This window comes from Pinus tabuliformis, chromosome Q (genome assembly GCF_031772625.1).
Source record: "Pinus tabuliformis cultivar Carrire ecotype Pingquan chromosome Q, CPIR1, whole genome shotgun sequence".
In the NCBI taxonomy this organism is placed as follows: Eukaryota; Viridiplantae; Streptophyta; class Pinopsida; order Pinales; family Pinaceae; genus Pinus; species Pinus tabuliformis.
Genome location: NC_142296.1, coordinates 1,171,054,405 through 1,171,081,399, shown reverse-complemented (window position 1 = coordinate 1,171,081,399; position 26,995 = coordinate 1,171,054,405). Strand labels below are relative to the sequence as shown.

Here is a 26,995-nt window from a genome sequence, read left to right as displayed (position 1 = left end):
TGATTTTTCAAGGAGTAGTCTACGAAGGTGGAGGAATTGCCCAAACTGCCAAAAGTGACCGACATTTGGGCAAAAAAAATTCAAAAAATCTTATAGAGGTAGTGTTTGAATCATGTTTTTGATGGTGGAAATGGATTGCACCATCAAAAACCTCTAAGGCACCTAAAATTTAGAAGTTTAACAACTTTTAGTCGGATTTACAAAAATGCTTGCAGAGAACTTGGATTTAGAAAAATGCTTGCCGGATAACTTGGATTTACAAAATGCTTGCTAGAGTTTCTCAAAATATAACCAGAATTTCCATAACTTTCAGGGCAAAAAAGTAGTCTTGTTAGACTATGACGATTTTCAAGGGAACATGTGGAACATGCTTATGTTTTTTATGAATCTCATATGAATTCTTATCAACAAAGTTTGGATTCTCAAGGGAATATGCTCAATATATGCTTCATTGAATTCTTATCAAATGTTCTAATGTGTTAGGGAGTTTGTTAGGTTGCATTGGCTTTTCATATATTAAAAAAATTAGATTCATGGAGATTTTGTTAGGTTGTGTTGACTTTTAATAAATTTAAAAAATTATATTCATGTGAGGTGGCTCATTGCCCACCAATTTCAAAGGGATATGAGATTATTCCAATTCTAGTAAGTTCATATTCTAATTAAATGGGGAAATTAATATATAAGCAAATTCTATTTAGCAAAATGGTCCATTTTACAATAAGATGTGTAATTCCTTTTTTTTCTCAAGTTAAAATTAAATTTGTGCCAGGTGGTTCCCACCCACCAATTTCTGGATTTGAGATTATTCTAATTCTAATAATTTCATATTCTAATTAGATGGGGAAATTAATATATAAGCAAATTTTATTTAGCAAAATGGTCCATTTTACAATAAGATGTGTAATTCTTGTTTTTCTCAGGTTAAAGTTGACCCATAACCTTTTTATACATGGTTAATCAAGTAAACCTGTGGATTAGTGAAACATTTTTCGTATTACAATTTTTTGTTATTAAAATTACTTTTTTTTGTTATATTTATAAAGCCTTCCACATTACTATTTTTAATATATATAAAATTTTAAAAACCCCTATAAAATCATCTTAAAAATAACGAATAACGAAATTAAATAAATTCAAACATATATTAGACACGACTTATCAATAAAATTTCATGTCAATTCCGCTAAAAGAGTGTCCAACGCCATGTAAACACCTTACAAGGCGTAAACCATAAGCAAAACGGATACCAAGGTCCCACTAAGCTGTTCCTATAAATAGAGAGTTCAATGCAGAACAAAGTGTAGCCGTGCAGGGATGAAGGAGCATTATCACCCTCCAACAGATCCCACTCAGTTTTAGCGGCGCTACCCATTTGACTGAAGAAGATCCATACCAGCAACAGGCTGATTAAAGTTTCAGACAGTTCGATCAGCAGAAGCCATGGAGGAAGCAGACGACATGCAGGAGGAACAGCGTTTTCATATTGATTCTGCACAGTCTAAGCCAACCCAGCATCTTGTAGCTCATGGTAAATCTTGTAGCATCTCAGTAAATCTGGTAGCATTGTTTTGAGAAAAAAAAATAAAAAATTGCGAAATAGATATTGAATGAGTGGAGAGGTTTTGTCCCTACAAGTTTTGAGGTTCAATCGCACATTGAAATTTTACCATATTTATTTTAAATGAATAAATATGATGGTTGCAGATCCATGGTACCAAGCAGGATTCGTTCTGATAGCAGGAGTTAACAGCGCTTATGCATTGGGGTATTCAGGCATTATTATGGTTCCCTTGGGATGGATAGCAGGTACCTTGGGACTGGTTGCGGCAGCCTTGATATCTCTCTATGCAAGTCTGCTTCTTGCGCGCCTCCATGAAACTGGAGGCAAAAGACATATTCGATACAGAGACCTCACTGGTCATGTTTACGGTATGTTGTCTGCGATTTTCTGGCAATGGGACCATTGTTACTTTTCTTTCTTGCTTTTTTCCCTTTTCCATATGGTATTTAAATGCTTTTTGGAAACGTGGTGCAGCTGTAGATGTCAGTCCCGAGTCATTGTAGAGATTCTTGTTTTAGGTATAGGGTTTCTGTCTAGTGACAGGCCATAGATTCATATGGAATCAATTCTTCATGCCTGCATGGAATAGCTTTGCACTGCGAATTTTAGAAACCATTTTGTTGTAATTTTGTGTGCAGTTGAAGTATTAGACTTTTTGGATTTTTTTGTTGTTGTAACTTTGTGTCTAGTTTAAGAATCAGATGTTTTTTTATTTTTAGCATTTAAAAATATATTTTAAATAATGAGTCCAAGTGCTAAGGATTTTGAGTGTATTTATTTGTGGTTTTTAAAATGGAGTTGTGTAATGACATGACAAATTTGGCTGGAAAAATAACTTTTTCATTTTAATAGGTTTATTATTTTGTTTCATTCCATTTCAAGTGTTTCACTCTATATTTTGAAAGTATAAATAAAACCATCACTCTCAAAAACTATTAGAATATCTAAAATTCTATAGTTTGATCGTTGTAATCTGGATTTCCAAAAAATTTAATTGATTCTTTCCAAAAACTTACTGAAAAATCTATATTTTCAGGGCAAATTTGTGACCTAGCAAGAGTATTCTTTTTCGAGTTGTCTTTAGTGCAACTTTTTGGAAGTTTTTTGGGTGTAATTTCTCTAAAATCCAGCAAGAATATATTGAAAGCACAAGTTTGATGGGTAACCCTTGCACAATCGAATTGCCCTAGGGGTTTTTCACGGTGCTGAATCCATATTTATAGTTAAAAACAAATTTAAATAACACAAATGAAGATTTCACCTCAAATTTTTCCGCATAATTCCGACACGGAAAAATCCAAAAAATCACACTTTCATTTTTAGGATAAGTATTCATGAATTTTGACTGTATTAAATATATCTATACATTCAAAAATACACTTTAAACAACCAAAATTCACAATACTATAAAAATTTAAGTACCGTCAATTAAGACTAACAATTTCTCACCCAAATCTGGTTATTTTTGGAAAAAAAAAACAACTATAGAAGTATGAATCCTTTTTTATAATAGAAATTGACTCAGCCTCATCAAAATGTTTTGGAGCACCCAATATCTTGAAACTTAACAACTGCAACTTAGATTTCCCAAAAAAATCTTATAATTAAACTGCTCAGTGATTTTGTTTCTCTACTCCAGCTGATTGGCTTAGTGATTTGCACTTTCCATAATACAGGGTCAATTTTGGCGGAGAGTGGGTTGAGGAACCGCCTGTACTTCCCGGACGTAATCTGCAACTGGGAGGAATTTAATGCGCAAAATAAGACAAAGTTGTCTTTTTAGTAAAAGGATCTTCTTTTAGTTAAAATCTTCTCCAAATTTGGTGGCCATTTCGATATCGCAAAAGATTCCGCCAATCCCGGTGATTTAAAATCCAGTCAAATTTAGAATGAATTAGAACTCTGACTTCCCTTATCACCCAAAGAGAATTACTGCAAAATTATTAAGCGGACTGATCTAAAATTCAATCATATTTAACATGAATTAGAACTCTGACTTCCATTATCACCCCATGCAAAATTATTAAATTTCTCCGGATCCATGTAAACCTACATTGAGTTGTTTATCTTAACTATATTTCAATAATATTCTAAAAACGGAATTTTAAGAATTTCAGAATTTAATTCCAGCATCTGGCTGATATCTGCACCAATTTCAGTATTCCTGGACACATGCCTTCTGTTTTTGTTTCACACTTCCAGAGCACATGCAGTTCACACTAGCTAACTACACTTCTCGTGGTTCACTCCACTCCCTTGAGAGCATCAGAGAGGTCGTGGGACAATGAGAGATTGTCGGCATGTAACTCTAATGGCCACACGGCACAACTTTTTTCTATATGTGGTCGATTCCAAACTGGTCGGCATGTAACTCTAATGGCCACACGGCACAACCTTTTTCTATATGTGGTCGATTCCAAACTGGTCGGCATGTAACTCTAATGGCCGCACGGCACAACCTTTTTTTATATGTGGTCGATTCCAAACTGGTCGGCCTTAGTACTTATTCCACCAAAAGTTGCAGACACTTCCAACGAAGTCTGTGCACGAATAGGTTCCCAAGAGATAAGATTAAGAAAAGATATTAAATGTGATTTTTTATTTCCAATTATATATAAATTTTATGAAAATTTTAAATCTGATTTTCTATTTCCAATTATATATAAAAAAAAAAAAAAAATTCTTTTACACAGTAGGAAAATTTATCATAATTCAGTGGTCAAACCAGCAGTGAGGACAATTATCTATGGCCGCTAACCACGAATGCACGGTGACTCATTGCCATTATTCAAGGAAAACCACGCCACCTGGAATAACCTGTTAATGGATGGTGACTCATCGCCATTATTCAAGGGAAACCACGCCACCTGGAATAACCTGTTAATGGACGGTGACTCATCGCCATTATTCAAGGGAAACCACGCCACCTGCAATACCCTGTTAATGGTCCGTAAGGGGCATAGTTTCACTCCTGCCAGATATCTGCATAGTTTCACTCCTGCCCGATATCTCTCGATCTTGGGCAGTTACCCTGCTTCATTATTAATATTGTATATTTTTATTTTATTTATATTAGTATGGCCGCTAACCACGAATGCACGATGACTCATCGCCATTATTCAAGGAAAACCGCGCCACCTTAATTGTCCGTAAGGGGCATAGTTGGGCATAGTTTCACTCCTGCCCGATATCTCTCGATCTTGGACAGTTACCTGCTTCATTAGTAATATTGTATATTTTTATTTTATTTATATTAGGAATTGAAAATATATTTAAATAAATATATGAGTTTTAAAATTGTTTTTTAAATGATTTCGTATTTTTTTTTATATAATTCTGAGTGAAATCTTTTATTATTATTATTATTATTTAAAATACATTTTGAATGTCTAAATAAAGCATAGATTAAGATTATACAAATTACATAGTTTAAATTTATAATTCTAACAATTTTATAATAAAAAATATAATGTAATTTTAAACTGCTTTGTAAAATTATTTAAAAATATGTTGTTATTTTTCTATAGTGAGCTAAATAATTATGTGTTATTATTAGTCAGTTTTGTTACTTCAAAAAATAATATGTTATTAGTTGGTGCAAACTTCCATTCTTAAGATTTGGTTATTAATTGTATGTCTTTTTTAGGTTTTATTTAAAATTTTACAGACACATTATTATTTTCTATTTTTTTAATATTTATATTTCAATTTATTTATTACTAGTACAACCATATTAAAAATATTTATGTGGTTGATATAGTCTAAGGCTTCAAAAAAAAAAACAAACTATTGCAACTGGGAAGGATGTCTTACCAATGCACGGGTTTACCTAATTAACTATGTATAAAAAGGTTATGGGTTAATTTTAACCTGAGAAAGAAAAAAAAAAGAATTACACATCCTATTGTAAAATGGACCATTTTGCTAAATAAAATTTGTTTATATATTAATTTCTCCATCTAATTAGAATATAAAATTATTAGAATTGGAATAACATCAAATCCCTAGGAAATTGGTGAGGGGAACCACGTGACACAAATTTAATTTAACTTGAAAAAAATACACATCTTATTGTAAACTTGATCAATTTGCTAAATAAAATTTACTTATATATTAATTTCTCAATCTAATCAAATTAATTTATATTAATATTTATTTTGTTTTTAATAAAATAATTTCTATATCAATAATATAAATTTTATTTTTATTAAAAAATTTAAAATTTAAAATTTTCATTATTTAAAATTTTATTAAAAAATAATTTTAATATAAATAATATTAAAAAACCTTATACATAATATCTCAAAAACAATTTAACCCGTTACCTATGACCCATCACAACTAAATCTATTCCATTCATAACTAATTAACAACCAAATGTATTACTCCAATAATTAATTATTAACCATATCGATCACGATTTAAGCTCTTATCCAAAAATATATTCCACCATTAATTAATTATTAACCATATCACAGTCAACTTTTAATAATATAACTATTCATTTACAACCCTTCGCCGATTAAAACAATAGCTCAAAAGATTCCCCAGTCGCTTCTGCCGCTTATTCTGCAATAACTTCGCCCCATTTCTGTCGAGGGGCTCCGGAATCGGGCGAAAAATGAAAATGGCGTTGTTTATCGAGCAATGTTGCGAACATTGACATCAAGATAAAATTGGTAAAGGTTCGAAAAACCAAGATAAAATTGGTAAAGGTTCGAAAAACCAAATATAGGTCAAATTAAGATACCATTAAAATATTTACAAAAATCAAATCAGGAAACATTAGTTTCAAAAAATTGAGATTTCGAGATAAAATGTGGATGTTATCGAGATGTTCTCAACACTGCGCTACCAAGTGACAATTTCTCATTGCCACTGGTTGAAATATAAATTTTTGTTTTAAAAAATAAGATTTTTTGAAAAGTGTTTGAATCATTTGGTAAAAAATGAAAATGGATTCATCATCATCAAAATGATAAAACTCTGCCAAAATCTTTTTCAAAAATTCAGATTTTAAAAGTGTTTGAATCGTTTTTAAAAAAATGTAAATAGATTCACCACCATTAAAACCATAAAACTATTCCAATAAATATTCCAATAAAAATAGCTGAAATTACCTAATACATTGTTGGAATTGCGAATTCGACCACTTAGATGGGTTCAGAAACCTCATTACAGTCTGAATTCACATCTTGGAAACGTGAGATTGCAGAGACGTGATATGGATTTGCAGAGAAGGATTCTTGTACCCGTTTACATACCTGAAAATGCGTTTGTAAGTGGGGCAGAATGAGTGCCCCTTATCCCACGTCCTGCCATAGAGATCATATCTCCATCTGGATGCGGTAGAACGCGGTTCGATTCTAGCCGCCACTAATCCGTGACAGAACTTGACAGAATAGTGTGGCCTTCATTTTAACCCCCGAGTTTTTCGAATGTTTAAACTTTTACAGCGATCAATCATGCCTTTCAAAGTTTGACGACCAAAGAAAAATGTTAGCAGGATCCTACTGCACAATAAGTTCGTCAAGCCCTTCGGCAACTCTTCTTATTAATGGTTCCATAACTAGTGAATATTATTTCTCTGAGAGGCCTCTCTACCCTTCTCATTAATGGTTCCATAACTAGTGAATATTTTTGCTCTGAGAGGCCTCTCTACCCCAGCTGGGTTGTGAATATTATTGCTTTGAGAAGCCTCTCTACCTTAGTTGGGCTGGGTAGTGAATATTATTGCTTTGAGAAGCCTCTCTACTTTAGTTGGGTAAGTGGGTGGGTTGTAGAATTAGTGAATATAGTTTAGAGGTTTTTTTCCAGGCTAGTATGGTAGAGATGTAGTAATGTTTAACATTTTGACCAAGTCAAATAAACTCCAGACATGTTGTAATTTTTTGGTTAAAATAAAACAAACAAAATTAAATTAAATTAAAAATAAAATAAAATATATAAAATTCCTGTTTTTTCGGTATTTTTCTTTTCTCTCATGTGGTCTATCTAAACTCTAATGATTAAACCAGCCTCGATATATCTTTAACTCTAGATGTGCCAAGAGGGATCAAATGTCTTTTCGCTCTAAAAGAGGTTTGTTTTTTAACTCTGGATCTACCCAGAGGGATCAAATGTCTTTTGGCTCCAAAAGAAGTTGACACCGCAAGAAAGATTTGATTCCTCTTTACACTGGGTAGATCTAGAGAAAAAAAGATAGAACATCTTCCTTTTTCCCACTAATAAAGGTAAGCGGTCACAATCTTGATGGCTATCCTAGAGAGACAAAAAGAGCAACAAGATAGGGTTACTGTGTGATTTTGGTAAACAGAATGTGATCTTGGAAGACAATTCCTTTTGGATTAGATACTCTTTATCAAAGTTATCAGAGCCAGTACTGGATCCAAAGCTGGGCTGAAGAATCTGTTGACAAAAATCCATAAGATACGTAATTCTTTTAAAATGTGTAATATATTCATATATTCCAACGTAAATCCAAACCATTAACACCAAATATGCAAAGTTGTTGATGTGTAATATATTGATATATTACAACGAAATTCCAAATCATTATCACCACATATGCAAAGTTTCTCATGTGTCCCAGGCAAAGCCATTTTTTCTTTTCTTTTTTCATGAATCATGAGCATAATGGCGTGCAGGTAGGACCTTGTTTCTTACGGCCATTTCAATTCAGAATCGGTCGAATTGACTAGTTCAATCGGCTAACCATCCAGTTCGGGATGAAATTGATTGACTAATCGGGTTCGGGATGGAACCAATTTACCAATCTGGTTCGACAACTGGTTCGGTGCCTCTTCAGTGTGAACTGGTTCGAACTGGCCAGTTTTGGGCAAGTCCAACCAGTTCCGATAACAAAATTCATCAGTGACTGGAGAAACGTACGAAAAGGAAAAATGAGGTTGGATATTACGAAAGATGGCCAAGTACTTAACGTTGTGAAGCCATGATACAATGGGAGTTGGCATATTAGGCAAAACCCAAAACTCATTATTGTCGAACTTCACTAACAGAAAAATTTGGCAGTGTTGAGGCCCTCTGAAATTAGGCAAATAATATGCACCTTGCAGCAGTGCATTAAATGCAGTAAAGGTTAGGATATACAGCTGGATATACAACATTTAAATTCAATGGTGTATATCCCAACTTATACGACATTTAATGCACTACTGCAGGGTGCATATTGTTTACTATAAAATCAGTAGAAATACCAAAAAATATGGAAGTGAAACTTCATATATCCTTCTCGTGATTGTTGGGACTCTTGTATAATGCTCTCAAATCAGCAGACATCCTCTTTGTGACCGAGACTCATGCGAGCCCTACTCGACCTCTTCCAGATATTGTAGGGTTTCCATTAGATTTTAGTTTACAGGCAGTGGACGAGGAGCTCGGGAGGGGTCAGAGGATCAAGTGGAGTTGTTTGTTTGGCTAGTGACTCACTCCAGAACAGGGTATCTTTGGTAGCCAAAGATGAGTCTGCCAGGTTTATGTGGATTCGGATTAGCGTCAGAGTCTCTCCTCTGAGGGACATCTATATTGCAGTTTGTCACTTTCCCCTAGCCTCTTCACCATTTTCCATCCATAATGGCTCAAATGGGGACCCCTTTATAGACTTGTACACCAACATCACCCAGTACTCCGTTGTTGGGCCTCTCCACGACCGATCAGAAGATGTGTTTTGTACCCAGGGGATAGATCCAAATTCAATAGGGCTTCATCAGATGTCAAATGATGCTTTGAGGCCCACTACATTTTATGGTAAGCATCTATTGTAGCTAGGGGAATCCCAAGAGTTGTTGATTCTAAATGGTGTCCCCTGTTTTCCAGACTCTCGTATATGAGTCCATTCTTGGTCCTCTTCACGTGGCTCATGGGATGTCTGATTTCATCCGGAGCACTATTGGGGTTAAACAAGGTTATCCATTGTCCCCTACCCTATTTGGGATCTATATTGATGAGTTGGAAGCATTTTTACACGAGCATATCCAAGACACTGATGGTTTCCTTCTTCACTAGGTTTCGATATCTATTCCACTCTTTGTTGATGACATGGTCCTCCTCTCCTCATCCCCAGAAAGATTATAGAGGCAGCTGGATGCCTTAGCTCTGTTTTGTGACCATCGACAGTTGATGGTCAAACTAGGTAAAACCAAGGTTATGATCTTCAATGAGGTGAAGAAAACCTCAAACCTTCACTTACTATTCAGAGGGGAAGAATTGAGATCACTGGCACGTATACTTACTAGGGGGTGCAATTCTCAGGTCCCTGCTTCAGTTTGCGACCAACGCTTAGCCTTGGATCAACAAAGGATATGGATCCTTAGCCCTTCTCAAGAGACGGTACATTCGACATCACTTCCAGGACATCTCGTCCAAGATGCGACTCATGGACACCTTGATCTATCCCATTGTTCTATATGGCTCAGACATTTGGGGACTGTCTTTACTTGAGTCAAATTAGGCTTCAACTGAGAGAGTCCAGATTCTTCTTCTCTGCTGTGTCATTAGATGCAAACTGATAGTACTGCAGCACATTATCATTGCAGAGTTTGGAGCTCAGCCCTTTTGGCTTGAGACGGTCTTCAGATTGGTTTCATTTTTGAATCATGTCTAGGGATTTGCATAATCGATAAAGGGTAGAGATCGATATCCTTACTTGGCATATTGCTCTTTTGAGACTATTGCCCGTTCTACTCCCTCAGGCCAAGCCAAATGTTGGTTTACAGGAGTTTCAGATCCCTTAGAGTTAGTGGGAATTCAGTTGGATCATCTCCCTCCTTTCTAATGTTCATTAGATGCCCCTAGTTACCTTTTACCTACTAGACATGAGCTAAACAAGATCATCAGGGAGGATATCTACAGGCAGTTCGTCCAGGTCACCTGGGTCAATCCTCCAAGAGGGTTGCACCCAAAGACAACCTTCTACGCTGAGCACTTCTTGGAGTTGAGAGACAGGCTCATTGTTCAACCTCAGTATACGTTTCACCACAGGATGCATGCTCTATGCCTTGCCCTAGGCTAATTCAGAGTAGGTTCTCATAGACTTCGGGTAGAGACGGACCACTAGGTGGATAGACCAGACAAAATCTATCAGGTATGTCATTTACAGGAAGTGGAGACCGAGGTGCACTTCATTCTTGGATGCCCCGTCTACTACGAGATCAGAGGAAGGTGTCATTGCTTGTTCAGAGATTCTCGGAACCTCGCTGACTTTTTCAAGTATCCCGATCAGAGATGTTTGGCCCTATATATGCTGAAGGCTCTCAGGTTCTGAGCGCATATTCTTCAACCTCCCATCAAACCAGACCCCACACAGAGGATCACGACATTTTTCAGGGTACTACCTTTAGATAGGGGCACCAAGAGACTGATTGATACCAGTACGTATCTAGACTCTAGATCAATGAGGAACCGTGGGACCTCACCCCGCCACACGAGATCTCAGCAACAGATTCATCTCAAATTCGTCCTCCAAACCTCAACAACGTGCGAATCCCCCCAAGCAACGATTTAGTGGACAGTTCGCACTTTCCACTGGCTCTTCATCGGGCCAGCAGACTTTGTTGAGTTTCTTCAGTGTTCTTCATTCAGCCTCGGATGTTAGGAGAGATGGGTCTGATCCTCAAACCTATTAGCTCCTAGATCTTCTCTGCTAGGGCCAGATGTTGATTTACTTCATGCATTGTATCTTTTTTAAGAGACCGTTTGGTTCTCCCGCTTTGTATGGACATCATTGTACTCAACAGTGCCTTTGACCTACTTTGTGGTCATTAGTTGGACATAAATATAATTATCTTATCTTATCTTATCTAGTTTTTCGTCCACGTCAGAAATACCTAGTGGAAATATAGAACACGAAAAGCTTCCCTGAAATCCAAAGGCTGCAGTCCCTTATTAGGCACCTAAAAGGTTCTAGCACACCTCAAACATATCATTGCCAAGAGATGAGGCCCATCACACGACATTTGTCCAGAAAAAGAGCATCTTGTCCATAAGTTGAGAAGGTCTTGGGCAGGACCCAAGAGTGGTATTGGCTTCCTCAACCTCCTCTAGTACCTTGACTAGGTGAGGTCTCAAGGTCAATTCTACCTTGAGTCATGTTAGGTGGGGATTATTAAATATGTTGCAAGTGAAGTGTTGTAACATGCATTTTTTTGTTACCTTTAATATTCATTTTTCATACAAAAACTTGAAAATACTTCAAAAAGAAGAGATAAAAGCTAGATGAAGAAGTGATAATGGCATAGCGGAATTGCTAAAAGAACTGTAAAAGAATCGGCCCCGGAGTAGCCAAAGTTGCTATACAAACAAATCAAGTCATTATATAAACGGTTATATAGAACTAGACCCGATATATATATATATATATATATATAAGTGCATATTGAAACGAGAAGCAAATAAAGAAATATATCGGATTTACAAAGGAAACAAGTGTTAAAACATATATAGCTGGACCTAAAATATATACATTGTGTTTAAAAGTTCGGCAGGTCCGTTGTATCGAAAAGCCCTTTATATACATGCATATGGGTTCTGTTGATCGCGATTTGCGATGACGGACCCGAAAGGATATATATTATATTTATAATACCAGCGGGTCCGCAATAACGATAGGCCGGACCCGATATTGATTACGCCATGATTTATAACTCCGTCGGGTCCGCGATTATCACATAACGTTTATGACTTATGCCGATTGTGATTTGCGATCGCAGGCTGGACTCGAAAGTATATATATTATGTTTTATAATTGCAGCGGGTCCGTCATATCACAACATATTATATATATGGAAAGTGCTGATTGCAATGAGCGATGGGAATTCCAGACCTGATAGTTTATATGCTATATCTTATAACTCAGCACGTCCGCCATATCACAGATTGTTAAGAAGTGGGTCAATACAACATTGAAAAGGGCCGATTTTGATTACGATAAAGCTATGCCTCGATAGTTGTGCAAAGCCCGCGTTAGAAGCGGAAAAAACATGCTTTATGGTATATGTTCATTATAAAAGGTATATAATAGAAAAGTGCAAATATGAAGGAATTATGCATAAGTCCAACATTACATTAATGCACCACTGGAAAGGGGCCGATTGCGATTTGCAATGGGAAGTCAACAGAGTGCTGAAAAGGCAGATCCGATGGATTTATGAAGCAGAGTTAATACTTTTTCAGTTCCGCAGTTACCAAAGGTTTGCGTTAATTTTGCTTGGTAAAGGGAAAAATCAATGTTAAAGCCAAGTCCGAAGAAAAGGCAGATGGGCATGTTTTGTTTATGTTTTGGCCAATATAAGCACACTCGATATATATGCAAGCCCTAGTCTTCGCACAAGTCAAAGTTTAATGCAGTTAATTATGGTAAAAGCGGATTAATTATTATTAAAGCGTTTGCAGAGGAACTCAGCAATGGATTAACAAAGCAAGCCAGCGGTTATCATCCTCTTCCAAATTCAGTTATGTTCCTGTTATTTCATGTTCTTTGAGGTGTCTTTTACCCTCTATAAAATCCTGTAATAGTTTTTAATTCAGATAGTTAGAGAAACAGTTTTAGTAGTTTGACAGTTTCATAGATCAACAACTGTTTCATAATGTATAAGAAGAGGAAAATTTACAAAGAAAGGGTTGGTTGTTGGAATTTTGGAGAACCCGGAGACTAGGCCACTGTATTCCTGATATCATCGTTGATTAATGAAAGAATCAGAAATTTCCATGAGTTGTTGGGTATAATTTTGTAACCTTCTCTGTTATGTGTCATGTTATGTTTTCTTCTTTCAAGTATAGTAATGAAGTTGCAGGTCTTTATTTGCTTATGTAGATAAAGTTAAAATCCCTTAAAAGAGCGCTCCTATACTTGAAGTTCCCACCTTCTTTTCTAAGTTATAGATAATAGTTTCTGTAAAATACCAACATATTATCTTTAAATTCTCCCAGAGTCATAGATAGTAGTTTCTGTGTTAAGCAACATATTGTCTATGATTCAGTTCTCATTTCCATAATTATTTTAAGTGATGGATAGTAGTTTTTGTGAAAGATTAGCATACTATCTTTAACTTTTCCTTCAAGCTTTATTCATTCATCATTTATATCTAGCAACAAATGGCATTCTGAGATGTTCTGGTCATACATGTACTAAGGGTTAAAGACCAAGTTTTCAGGTCCTTCATTTAAAGACACAACATATATCTAAGTGACAAATAAGTGACAGTAAATAATATTTATTAATGTCTTAAGCACAATTTTCCTACAACCAGGAAATTGGTTTCTTAAGGTACAACATTAATTGGCGCCGTTGTCGGGGAGAGAAGACAAGAACACTTTTCCTTGGGTTTTTCATGTTTTTCTCTAGTTGTTCAGTGAGGAGGAAATACTTGGCTGTTTCGAATAAAAGCAATAAAAGGCGACTCCATTGTAAGACCACAACTTGCAAAGCAATAGAATAAAAACACTTTTATTGGATTCATTAAATTTGAAGCTGATTCTTGAGAATGACAAGTTTCAGCGGTTGGTTGTACATTCACACCTGTGATTTTCACTTTAATGGCTCTCCTTGCATTCTTAGTCCATAAATTTGATCCATTTGATTTAACTGAGATCATTGGCTATCCTCATGATATGCCTGCATTTTCTGTGTGGAATGAGTATCTTCCAAAATTCAGTAGAAAGGAATATGAAGATCCAGCTCAGCATCTCCAAGAGTTTCATGAATGCATGGAGTAGCAGGGCATCATTCATGAAGATGTGAAGATGAAGTTGTTTTTGTTTTCTTTAGACCTAGAAGCTAGGGCTTGGTTTAGGTCTCTGCCTCTTTCAAGCATTTCATCTTTGAAAGATTTCCATTCAGTATTCAATTCTTCTTGTAGAACTTATTATCCACACAAGTTTCTTTTTGAAGGTTGTTGTGAATATTATGATGCTAAAGAAACTTTAAAGGCTCAAGATAATCTTGTTGATGAAACTAATGATTTTGTTGATAATATATCAAGCATTCAGAGTTATGAGCAAGTCTCTGAAAGCGAGGAACTATCATGTTCTCAAAATGATGCAGAGAGGGTTATAAAACAGTTTTCTTCAATAATCTCCCAAGCAGAGAATGGGTTGACTCTGTTCCAAGCAGATCAAGAGAGTATTCAGATAGAGGAAAGTTCAAGCATGCATCAAGAATTTCTGCTCAGCAGTCGAGAGGAGGAAGAAATAATTAAGTTGCAAATAAATCCCCAGAGTTCTTATTTTGTTAAATTTGATGATCCTCCTATCTATAATGAAAATGGTTTAAATGGGGAACAGGATGAAGCTCTTCAAGTGCATCAGTTGGGTGTTGAACATACAGGAAGAAACCAGCAAGTGGGATATGTTGGACAGCAATATATTGAGCCATCTATCATAGAAAAAGAGGCTATCTCATGTAAAAAGGAAGCTGATAAAGAGATTGTATATCAGTGCATTGAAGAACACAATGATGCCCATGGATCAGAGGTAAATAATCTATTTGAAGTTGATCATATGTCGTATAGTAATGTGAAAAAATTCCTTTTTCCTCCTGAAGTTACAATTACAAGTTATTTTCAATCAAAGCTTAGAGATGAAAAGTGGAGACATGAAAGTGACATAGATCATTTTCTTAAAGATGTTACTGATTGTTCTGTTAAGCATATTATCCCAACAGAAGGTCTATTTGGGCAAGAACCTTCATACATAGAGAATTTCTTTTTTGGAGCTGATCAAGATCATAATTTTTCTTATACTTTTGAAGATCTTGTGGCAGATTACATGGAAAAATTTATCAGCAGTCTACACATATCATTTTGTGGATATTCTTCTAATTTTTGCTGTGAGCTGCCTTTATGCATAGTTTATTTTTCATTCAGGATGAATTGTATTTTAAAAATTCACTGGTAGAATGGTTCAAGATTATGCACTCAAATGCTAACCTGGTACCATTGGAAGATTGACTTCACCTAATTGAAGTCAATCATGTACATATATAAGAACTTGTACATAAATAAGCTCAAGTGTTGAGCATTTGGTTTCCAGTTGCAGTTCTTCAGTTTAATCATTAGTTGATGAATAAGGGTGACTTTCCCAATTGGAAACTGGTTTGCAGAGGTTTTAGACTTCAAGATTTTCAAGTTCCAGTTTGTCAAGTTTCAGGGTTTTCGCAGTTTTGGACTCCATGCCCAACTAAGGCTACTAATCTACGATTCTCAACAAGCATCTTATCACTGCAGATATCGGCATGGGATCACTGTACAAAATTTTCACACAGTTAAGTTTGGAGAAGCAATATATGACTCCATGCCCAATGGATAAGGCACTAATCTATGGTTCTTAGTGCTTCTGTGGCAGAAGCACTATCCCCAGGTGGAGCCAGATGTTGTAACATGCATTTTTTTGTTACCTTTAATATTCATTTTTCATACAAGAACTTGAAAATACTTCAAAAAGAAGAGATAAAGCTAGATGAAGAAGTGATAATGGCATAGTAGAATTGCTAAAAGAATTGTAAAAGAATCGGCCCCGGAGTAGCCAAAGTTGCTATACAAACAAATCAAGTCATTATATAAACGATTATATAGAACTAGACCCAATATATATATATATATATATATATATATATATATATAAGTGCATATTGAAACGAGAAGCAAATAAAGAAATATATCAGATTTACAAAGGAAACAAGTGTTAAAACATATATAGCCGGACCTGAAATATATACATTGTGTTTAAAAGTTCGGCGGGTCCGCTGTATCGAAAAGCCCTTTATATACATGCATATGGGTTCTGCCGATCGCGATTTGCGATGACGGACCCGAAAGGATATATATTATATTTATAATACCGATCAATCCGCAATAACAATAGGCCGGACCCGATATTGATTACGCCATGATTCATAACTTTGTCGAGTCCGCAATTATCACTTAACGTTTATGATTTATGCCAATTGCAATTTGCGATCGCGGGCTAGACCTGAAAGTACATATATTATGTTTTATAGTTGCAGCGGGTCCGTCATATCGCATAATATATTATATATATATGGAAAGTGCCGATTGCGATGAGCGATGGGGATTCCGGACCTGATAGTTTATATGCTATATCTTATAACTCAGCGCGTCCGTCATATCGTAGATTGTTAAGAAGTGGGTCAATACAACGTTGAAAAGGGCCGATTGCGATTGCGATAAAGCTATGCCTCGATAGTTGTGCAAAGCCCGCGTTAGAAGTGGAAAAAGCATGCTTTATGGTATATTTTCATTATAAAAGGTATATAATAGAAAAGCGCAAATATGAAGGAATTATGCGTAAGTCCAACATTACGTTAATGCACCACTGGAAAGGGGCCGATTGTGATTTGCGATGGGAAGTCAACGGAGTGCTGAAAAGGCAGATCCAATGGATTTATGAAGCAGAGTTAATACTTTTTCAGTTCCGCAGTTACCAAAGGTTTGCGTTAATTTCACTTGGTAAAGGGAAAAATCAATGTTAAAGCCGAGTCCGAAGAAAAGGCAGATGGGCATGTTTTCTTTATGTTTTGGCCAATATAAGCGCACCCGATATATATGCAAGCCCCAGTCTTCGCACAAGTCAAAGTTTAATGCAGTTAATTATGGTAAAAGCGGATTAATTATTATTAAAGTGTTTGCAGAGGAACTCGACAGCGGATTAACAGAGCAAGCCAACAATTATCATCCTCTTCCAAATTCAGTTATGTTCCTGTTATTTCATGTTCTTTGAGGTGTCTTTTACCCTCTGTAAAATCCTGTAATAGTTTTTAATTTAGATAGTTAGAGAAACAGTTTTAGTAGTTTGACAGTTTCAGAGATCAGCAACTGTTTCATAATGTATAAGAAGAGGAAAATTTACAGAGAAAGGGTTGGTTGTTGGAATTTTGGAGAACCCGGAGACTAGGCCACTGTATTCCTGATATCATCGTTGATTAATGAAAGAATCAGAAGTTTCCATGAGTTGTTGGGTATAATTTTGTAACCTTCTCTGTTATGTGTCATGTTATGTTTTCTTCTTTCAAGTATAGTAATGAAGTTGCAGGTCTTTATTTGCTTATGTAGATAAAGTTAAAATCCCTTAAAAGAGCGCTCCTATACTTGAAGTTCCCACCTTATTTTCTAAGTTATAGATAATAGTTTCTGTGAAAGACTAGCATATTATCTTTAACTTCTCCCAGAGTCACAGATAGTAGTTTCTGTGTTAAGCAGCATATTGTCTATGATTCAGTTCTCATTTCCATAATTCTTCTAAGTGATGGATAGTAGTTTTTGTGAAAGATCAGCATACTATCTTTAACTTTTCCTTCAAGCTTTCTTCATTCATCATTTATATCTAGCAAAAAATGGCATTCTGAGATGTTCTGGTCATACATGTACTAAGGGTTAAAGACCAAGTTTCCAAGTCCTTCATTTAAAGACACAACATATATCTAAGTGACAAATAAGTGACAGTAAATAATATTTATTAATGTCTTAAGCACATGATGCAAAAACAAAGGTTGAAAATGAATATGTAAGCTCTGATGATCACTCAAAGATTAGTGTTGGAGGGCTGGAACTTCATACTTAAAGTGTTGACCCTAAAAATGACCATTGAATATCTAGAATAGGCTCTGAAAGTTTCAAAATCCCAAATCACCAAAGTAGGATATACCTTTAAAATGGGCTTAAGGTCCATGGCATCAATTTCTGCAATCATGAAATACCAAAGCTAATGGCAGTGATTTTCAGAATCCCAAATCACCAAAGTAGATTCTACCTTTAAAATGGACTTAGGTCCATAGCACCAATTTCTGCACTCATGAAATACCAAAACAAATGGCAATTATATAGTGATTCATTTCAGATCACACAGAGTCATGCATTTCATGTCAAAACTAAACCTATTGATTTTCAATACCACTGTGATCGAAAACTCTTAGAATGTACAGATTGGGCTTAAACGTTTCAACATCTAATTGGATACATTATTTTAATTTTTCACTAAGATGTTAAGAAAGAATAAATTGGATATTTTTGGCAATGCTTGGGTATAAAAGAAGAAATGATGATCAAGGGAGAGTTTTATAAAATAATGCACAATTGTCACATCCACATCACCTAATGTGTTCACATCAACATCTAATGTGTCCACGCATTTTTTATGAATAAAGCGTGTACATAACTTGCATAAATTAGTTGGTGAAACCAACATTGAATATGGTTACATTATAGAAATTCTCACTTATCTGTATTAATAAAAAAATATAAGAATGAGACAAGTCAATTTGGAAAACCTTGATTATACTTTTTAACAATAATATGCCTTGTAATGCAAGATTGCACCAAATTCTACAGAATTTACCATTTTCTATTAATAATTGGGGAAAAACAAATTAAAATTATTGTCAAGTAATTCTCAAAGATGCATCTAAAGGCTTGCATGCCGATGGAAAATAAAGTCTGTCCATTCCAAGACGGAGCATGCTTTACATTATATGTTTTTGCTTGAAATTTGTTGTTTATAAGTAGTGATGAAAAATACAAGGGAGCCAATTTCCCATATACTGTTTGTTTTGGAGTATTATCATTTTCGTATGCACATTACTCTCTTATTACACTCACTTGTTCCATATTGACTGTGAATTGTTTGTTATTACATGTTGCAGGCAGAAAAATGTATTACGTAACGTGGACCCTACAATATATCAATCTCTTCATGATAAACATTGGATATATGATTTTGGCTGGACAGTCTTTGAAGGTTGGTGAACTTTAACATAAACTATTGCTTAAAATATCTATTTTTCAGTTTTTCTCTTTGAATAAAGTGATTCTTTTAATTATTAGGATAAACAAGGTATTTGTACAAAAGAATAATGGTCTGGACATGTAGCCACCACAAGCTAATAATCCTTGGATTCCAAGAAACAAAATTACTTTATATCAAAGTAGCAAATTGCCAACTGAGGGAATCACGCATGCATTAAATAGAGGTTTGTCTTTGTCCCTGGGCACTAGCTCCCATCCATCAGCCACAAGCTCTAGGTTAGTTAGGATGGATGGCCACCCATCATTTCCCTTCTCTAGGTCAAGATGCTTCTTTGCCTTAGAGATGGCTAAGGTGAACAATGGATACTTGTCTTCTTGTGTTGGAGGTGGGGGAGGCTTGCTGTGGCATTGCTTTCTTTGTTCATGAACAACCTAGTGAACACAATGAGGACTTTCTTCATCTCCACTTTCATAGCTTGAACAATAATTTACAACAGATGGTTTGCACCTATGTTGCAGGGAACGTGGTATAGAGGTCCGTTTCCGTACGGAAACGGGTACGAAACGCGGAAACGCGGAATCGGAAACGTGGCCAGTACGGCCGGAAACGCGTTTCAGGGTCGTACGACCCACGTTTCCTCATTAACTTGTGTTTTTTTAATTTTTTTTTTTAATTTACTTTTAGGGTATGTTAGTGACTTCTTGTTGCTTCTAGATGCATGTCTAAAGTTATAAAAGTGAATTTTTGCCCTAGTGTTGATATGCAGTTCATCAGGAAGTTTGAGGGATATGCAGTTCATGGTAATGTTAAATTCTTAAAGTAAAAGTGATATTCTCCTTCATTTTTCATTTTCATCCTTTTACTTAAATTTTTAACATTACCATGCAATGACTCAGGATGTTTGAGAGTGGTTTCGCCCTCATTGGATTTCATATGGAGAAAGTAGAATTTTAGATCTCACTCAAAATCTAGCAGACTTATTTGTTTTTCAGGATTTCAGGATTGGAGGGATTGCAATGTTTCCATTGGATTTTATCATGTACTAGGGTATGGAACTTGTATTTAATCAAGAGAACCAAGCCCTCTATGCAGGGGAAACTCCCAATAATCAAGATCATGTAGGGCACTAGGGTATGAAACGTGTATTTAATCAAGAGCACTAAGGTTGTTCGACTATGTAGGAGGAGACTCCCAATACAACAGTGGTCCTTCTAAAGAATGGGATGTGGATGCAGAAAATCCTAATTTGGATCTCTCTCTTGCAGCCTTATAGTCTTTATTCCTCATATATTAATATAAATAAAGGCTGATTTTGAGATTTGGATATATAATAAAGGTTGCTTTTGGATATTCCGATATTTTTATTTTCATTATGTGATCATTCATGAGTAAATGTAATGTAAATTAAATCTTAATGTTTAAGTGTAATAGATTATAATGTATCATTTATGCTTTATGATTGCACATATATATATATATATATATATATATATATATATATATATATATTCGCGTTTCCCCATTTCCAAAATTTGGGGAGGTCGCATTTCATATCGCTTCCCATTTCGGAAACTCGTACCCGTTTCCCCGTTTCGTGCAACTTAGGTTTGCACACATCATAGAGTTGTCATACCAAGTAAAACATTTACTATGTTTAATTTTCTTGTAAAGAAATTACTTCTATTCTAATGAGTCACCAAGTTGCATTGAATTTAACAACATAAGGAAGATTGTAGCCTAAGAGGGCGACTTTGCAACAAATACACACAAGAAGGTGTTGGAGATGTGTTATATTCTTTGCATGTGGATTGCATCGAATGCAAATCCACATTAGATAAATTTTGAGGTCTAAAATGGGCCTCAAAACAAAAATGTACAACCAAAATAAACTTTATAAAAACCAATATGATTCAAGATAATGATGTCAATCATCGGGGATGATTAACCATTTTTGGAGTAAAAAACTAAAAAGATTAAAAAATAATAAAATAATAAAACTACTTTTCAATTCGTATTTTCAACTTATCTCCCTATGGTTTTATTCAAATTTTGAGCGGAAGCACTCATTGGATGCAAAATTTAATCCAAAGAGTGTTGAGAATTCAGTAGGGCAGTAAGTAGGTTAATTCTCTTAACTTGGTAACTGTTTGTGTTACCTTTTTACTTATTAGCTTTGTTCCTTATTATTACAATAAGCGATACATCAAAAAACTACCAAAACAATAACAACAATGACATAGTATATAGGCTGCAAACCAAGGCCGAAACCCCTCCTCTTAAGGGGAAAAACCATAAATCTCTTCTCTTCTTATAGATTCTTCAATTGACGAATACCATGACCTAATGACTCAGACAAATACCCTACAAGATCAAGATCAATTCGGCCTTCAACCTCTTCACTGTAGATTCGAATTTTTGGTTTACGGTAACTGCTGCAACTACTGTTGCTTCTCTTGGAGACTTTGATCTTCCTTGAATACCATTCTTTTCCCTTCGGTTGTCTTTCCTTGAGTCCTAGGGCTAATGAGACACCCTAAGGAGACCTTCAATTGCCTTTCCTTCTCTTCGTCTTCGAAGATCGAACCAAAAGATAGTCCCAATGCAGCAACCCTAACTTCGACCTTTTAAGAGAGAGAGACCTAACCCAAACAATTCGACTTCCTCTTCTTTGTACCCTCTTCTTCGACTTCTTTTCTTCCTCTTCTTTGTATAGAATGAGATGAGTGAGTGTGCAGAATGGAGGACGAGTTCCTCTCTCTATATAGGCTCTTCTAAGTGTGGACGTGGTTCTTCATGTAGGCCGACTTGATCTTGGAGGTATTTCGACACTTTAAAGACAATAAATTTTCTTTACAAGATACAATGTGCCCATAGGGTCTTCAAAATATGACAATGATTCTTTGATAAATCCTAGTTACACATTCTTCAACTAGGAGTACCCATGTTGCATACTTTCGTTGGACCCTGCTACATGAAAAATGAGAAATACATGAAAAAACATAATTGCAATCACATTTTTCATGTGTTTCTCATTTTTCGTGTAGTAGGGTCCATCGAAAGTATGCAACATGGGTAATCATTGGATGAGGAAATAAATTTTGCATCCAACGAGTGCTCCTGCTCAAAAGTTGAGTAAAATTGTAGGGAGATAAGTTGAAAAAGTAGTTTTTTTCCCTCTAAAATTTGATGATGTAATCAAATCTTATTTTATTATTTCCACTATTATTTTATAATTTCCTTAGAGGCCCATTTTAGACTTCAAAATTTCTCTAATGATAACCACATATTATATTTTTTTTGGATGAGATTTTGGTCCGTTTTTGTATTTTTTTGCCAATATTTTTCAACCCGTAATCTAATCATAGTTATGGGATTAGGATTATAATCTAGCTTGAGTTAATGGGTTAGGGCTTTGGATATTGAAGAATACCTAAATATTTTATTCTGAATAATGAAATTAGTGCAATGAATAAGATAAAGGTGTGGCTCTAATTTAGGTTAGTTTTCCAGTTAAGGGTTCCCAAGGTAAACCTCCATTTATTGAGTGTGCGCCATAATTGTTCTTTCCATTTTGCTTAAGGATGCATCTGTATTACTTCACTATCATAGGCTTAAAACTTACATTTGGTATCAAAGAGAGGTTATCGGCTTCAAGAAGGTGCCTTTGTTTCTAGCGTTTTACCCATTTTTATTGAGTAAGTTTATCTTGGGTCTGTGATAAACCTGGTTTCAATGGGAGATTGAGGACAATGATTCTTCTGTGAAAGAGACTAATAAATAGTTCCAAAATCAAGATTGAGAACTTTAACTGTCAGAGCTTTCAACTATGGAAGCTCAAAGGGAGGATCCTCTTGTGGACAAAGAATAATGGATTGTTGTAGATCTTGGTACTATACCTATGGGTATGGACAAAATAGGATAGGTAGGTCAAGACTATGATCTAGTTATTCCTTTCAAATTTCGTGCTACTTAATGTCTCAAGAGAAGCTACAACGAAGGCATTATTGGACAAGTTGATGACTCTACATTAGTCTAAGTCCTCTGTAAACAAATTTCTCCTTCAAAAGAAGCTATACCTACTAAGGATGAATGATAATGAATCTTTGATAAAGCATCTCAATTCCTTTAACACTATGGTAAGCCAATTATTGTTAGTTTATATTACAATTTACGAAGAATATAAATGCATTAGTCTATTGTGTTCTCTACTAAGATAGCCTAGTTGTAGCTACTGGGAGTAATACAACCAAATTAAAATTTGATGATGTAGTTGCATCCCTTTTATTGAAAGAGAAGAGGTAGAAAACCATGGATTGTCAAACCAAGGATGCCTTATTTGTGAGAGGTCACCCTATAGAGAGAAATAAAAATAATTCTTCAAGGGGTAGATCAAAATCTAGAAATCCCTGTAAATTTCTATTGAAAATAGTAGCGAAAAAGTGATTCCTTGATTTGTTCCTTAATTCAAGGAGTCAAATTCGAGTTCCTTCTTGTGCATGCTTGAGTTCCTAAAAATTAAGAGATTCCCTATAAATTAGGACGAGTTCCTAAAATTTAGGAATGTCCTTAAAAAGGACGAGTTAGGATGCAGTTAACTGATGTGTTGAAATTGAAAGTTGAGTTCTTGATTTTCTAGTGTGAGTTGATTGAGGAAAAACACAAGTGATTGAGTTTCAAGTGGTTGACTTGAAATAGGACGAGTTGCATGAGCAGTTAACTCATGCTAACTCAATCAATCACAAAATCATTCCTTAATTAGAAAACTCACTAATTTTAACCATTTGAATTGCCTTTAAAAGGAGGAACGAAGGCACAAGTTTAATCATTGTTTTGGTGAGCACGAGTTGGTGAGACCAAGCAATAGGAAGCACAAGTTTGTGTGTGGAGCTTGTGAGAGGAAGAGTGTGCAAGAGAAGCTTGTGCACAGGTTGGTAGAGGGTAGCAGAGATCAACAGTCTTGCAAGGGTTTCAAGCTTAGAACAAGCACTAAAGACAAGTGTGTTTCATATTGAAGCAATTGTATTTTATAAGAGATCAATTGCTCAGTTTTGCTATGAATAAAATTTTCATCAAGCAGAGGGTTTTTCCTAGTTGGGTTCCCTAGCAAAAAAATGTGTCTTGAATTGTGAAACTGTGTTTTATTTTTGTTCCTAATTCCTCTGCAAATTGAGTAGAGAAATTTTGTGTTTGTAAGAAAAAGTGTTTTTCAAATTGTTCATATCAACATATTAGAATTTCGTGGATTTTCTTCATGGTATCAAAGCTAGATCAGAATAAAAACCAACACAAGTGCAACACTTCATAGTAGAAGACACTTCTGTGAGAGCCACAGGCTGAGGGTTTCATACAACTAGAAGGAGTCTTCAAGAGGTATATATGTCATTCTAAGTTGATGAATTTTGCAGGGTGATAGTGCAGGTTGGATAGTGTTTGGCATCTTAAGAGCAGTGAGGAGAGTTGCTAGTAGGTGTCAAAAGGAGCCCTAAGTGCAGACCTGTGAAGGACTATTAGGTCTGCTAGGAGAGGCAGTTTTAGAGGCCCTAAGTACAATTCTTGTGAAGGACTACAAGACTGTTAGTGGGAAAGTTTTTAGAGAGCTCTTAAGGGAAGTAGGATGGAGCATCGAACTTCATAGCTTGGAAAGGGAGGATCACGATAGTGCTAGAAGAAAATGGGATGGGAGAGTACATCAAGCAAGTGACATCACCACCTCAAGACCCCCAACAATTGGCCCAACATAATAAGAATGATATCAAGGCAAAGAGGATCATTCTAGAAGGGCTCAAAGATCATATATTGCCTCATATCCATGAGAAGAAGACAACGTATGAGATGTATGATATAATCCTAAAGTTGTATCAAAGTACCAATGATACCAAGAATCTTGCTCTTAAGGAGGAGTATCCGAATGAGCAAGGATGGGCCCATCGCCCGTATTTGTCAAGGTTCACTCAAGTATGAGATGAACTAGGTGGAGTGGGCGAGGTTGTATCTGATCATGATCTTGTGAATTTTCCTTAATTAGACTTCACAAGCCATGGAAAGGGTTTCAGGATGTTGTTATTGGGAGAGAGAACTTCCCAAAGTGGGAAAGGTTTTGGACTAACTACATACAGGAAGAGATCCGAAGAGGAACCATAGAAAGGAGATCAATTATGACATAGGACGAGGAGAAATGTGTTTTTAGGCAAGGGTAGCAAGGTTAAGGGCAAGAAGGGCCAAGGAGAGGCTGGGTCCAATGAAAAGGGCAAGAAGAAGGATCTAAGTAAGATCAAGTGCTTCCATTTCCATGGCTTTGGACATTATGCTTCTAAGTGTCTTGGTAAGAAGAAGGGGGTTGGGAAGGATCATGTAGTTGCATCAATGGAGGTAGATGACTTTTCTGCCTAGTTCAAGAAATATTTCTCATTGATTGCTTGCATGGAAAGCTCAACAAATAGCAGTATATGGTATATTGATTCAGGAGCTTCCTTCCGCATGATCGGGAACAGGAAGAGTTCCAACCACATGAAGGAGAAGGATATGCAGGTTCAGATTGAGCTAGGAGATGATGGTCACTATGTAGCTAGAGGAGTTGGTATTGTCATCTTTCACAGAGAGTTAGGCAATTCCCTTCATCTCAGAGATGTTCTTTATGTTCAGGATTGAGGCAAAATCTTGTTTCAGTAGCCACCCTTGAGGACAAGGGATATGATGTCATCTTCAGCAGAGGTAAGGCATTCCTCCATCACTTGCCTTCTGGATGTAAGAAGCAGATAGGTGTGAGGGTGAAGAATCTCTACAAGTTGCAAGTATAGACAGGTGCAGCCTTTAGCAACAAGGCAAGGAGTTCACATAATAGAGAAGTGGTGATTGAGTGAGAGCAGGATAGAGCTCTCAAGATGGAGCCTCAGCCAGTATATCAGTTTCAGGTTAAGCTAGTTGGCAATTGGGTTGACCAGCAGGATGATGAGGAGCATAGCCCAGGGCATGTGGAGGCATCCACTTAGAGACTTCCAATATAGGGAGAGATCAATCCAAGTGGGCAGAGGATTTGGTTAAGGGAGATAAGAAGAGAGATGAGTCTCCCAACATCAAGATAAAGACACCCAGGTACACAAGGTACATGGCACTTATGACTAAAGTGGTGGACTCACAGAGCATGGTAGGAAAGAACAGGTCTTCAAAGTAGGTTCCGCAGAAGAATGCAGGGAATTCTTCTAGTAAGCTGCACCAATAGAGAACATTGTAGTATTGGAGACAGATCCAGGATGACGAAGTTCTTCCAGGAACACCTTCCTCGCTAAGAGGGAGAATTGAAAATAGTAGCGAGAAATTGACTCCTTGATTTGTGCCTGAATTCAAGGAGTCAAATTCAAGTTCCTTCTTGTGCATACTCTAGTTCCTTAAAATTAGGAGATTCCCTATAAATTAGGATGAGTTCCTAATATTTAAGAATGTCCTTAAAAATTAGGATGAGTTAGGATGCAGTGAACTGAGGTGTTGAAATTGAAAGTGGATTTCTTGATTTTATAGTGTGAGTTGATTGAGGAAAACACAAGTGATTGAGTTTCAAGTGGCTGACTTGAAATAAGATGAGTTGCATGAGCAGTTAACTCATGCTAACTCAATCAATCACAAAATCATTCCTTAATTAGAAAACTCACTAATTTTAAC

The 26,995-nt window shown here is 35.9% G+C and overlaps 1 protein-coding gene across 1 annotated transcript in view; it reads left to right on the top strand.

Moving 5' to 3' along the window:
- The first annotated feature begins 1,277 nt into the window (after positions 1-1,277).
- The window catches only part of LOC149223863 (putative proline transporter 2), a 101,306-nt gene continuing 75,588 nt past the window's right edge, over positions 1,278-26,995 (top strand). Inside the window, exons 1-3 of the mRNA XM_089383420.1 lie at positions 1,278-1,531; positions 1,708-1,932; positions 19,236-19,330. Coding sequence (XP_089239546.1) covers positions 1,444-1,531; positions 1,708-1,932; positions 19,236-19,330 — 408 coding nt within the window. The 5' untranslated portion in view covers positions 1,278-1,443. The remainder of the gene's footprint in view (positions 1,532-1,707; positions 1,933-19,235; positions 19,331-26,995) is intronic.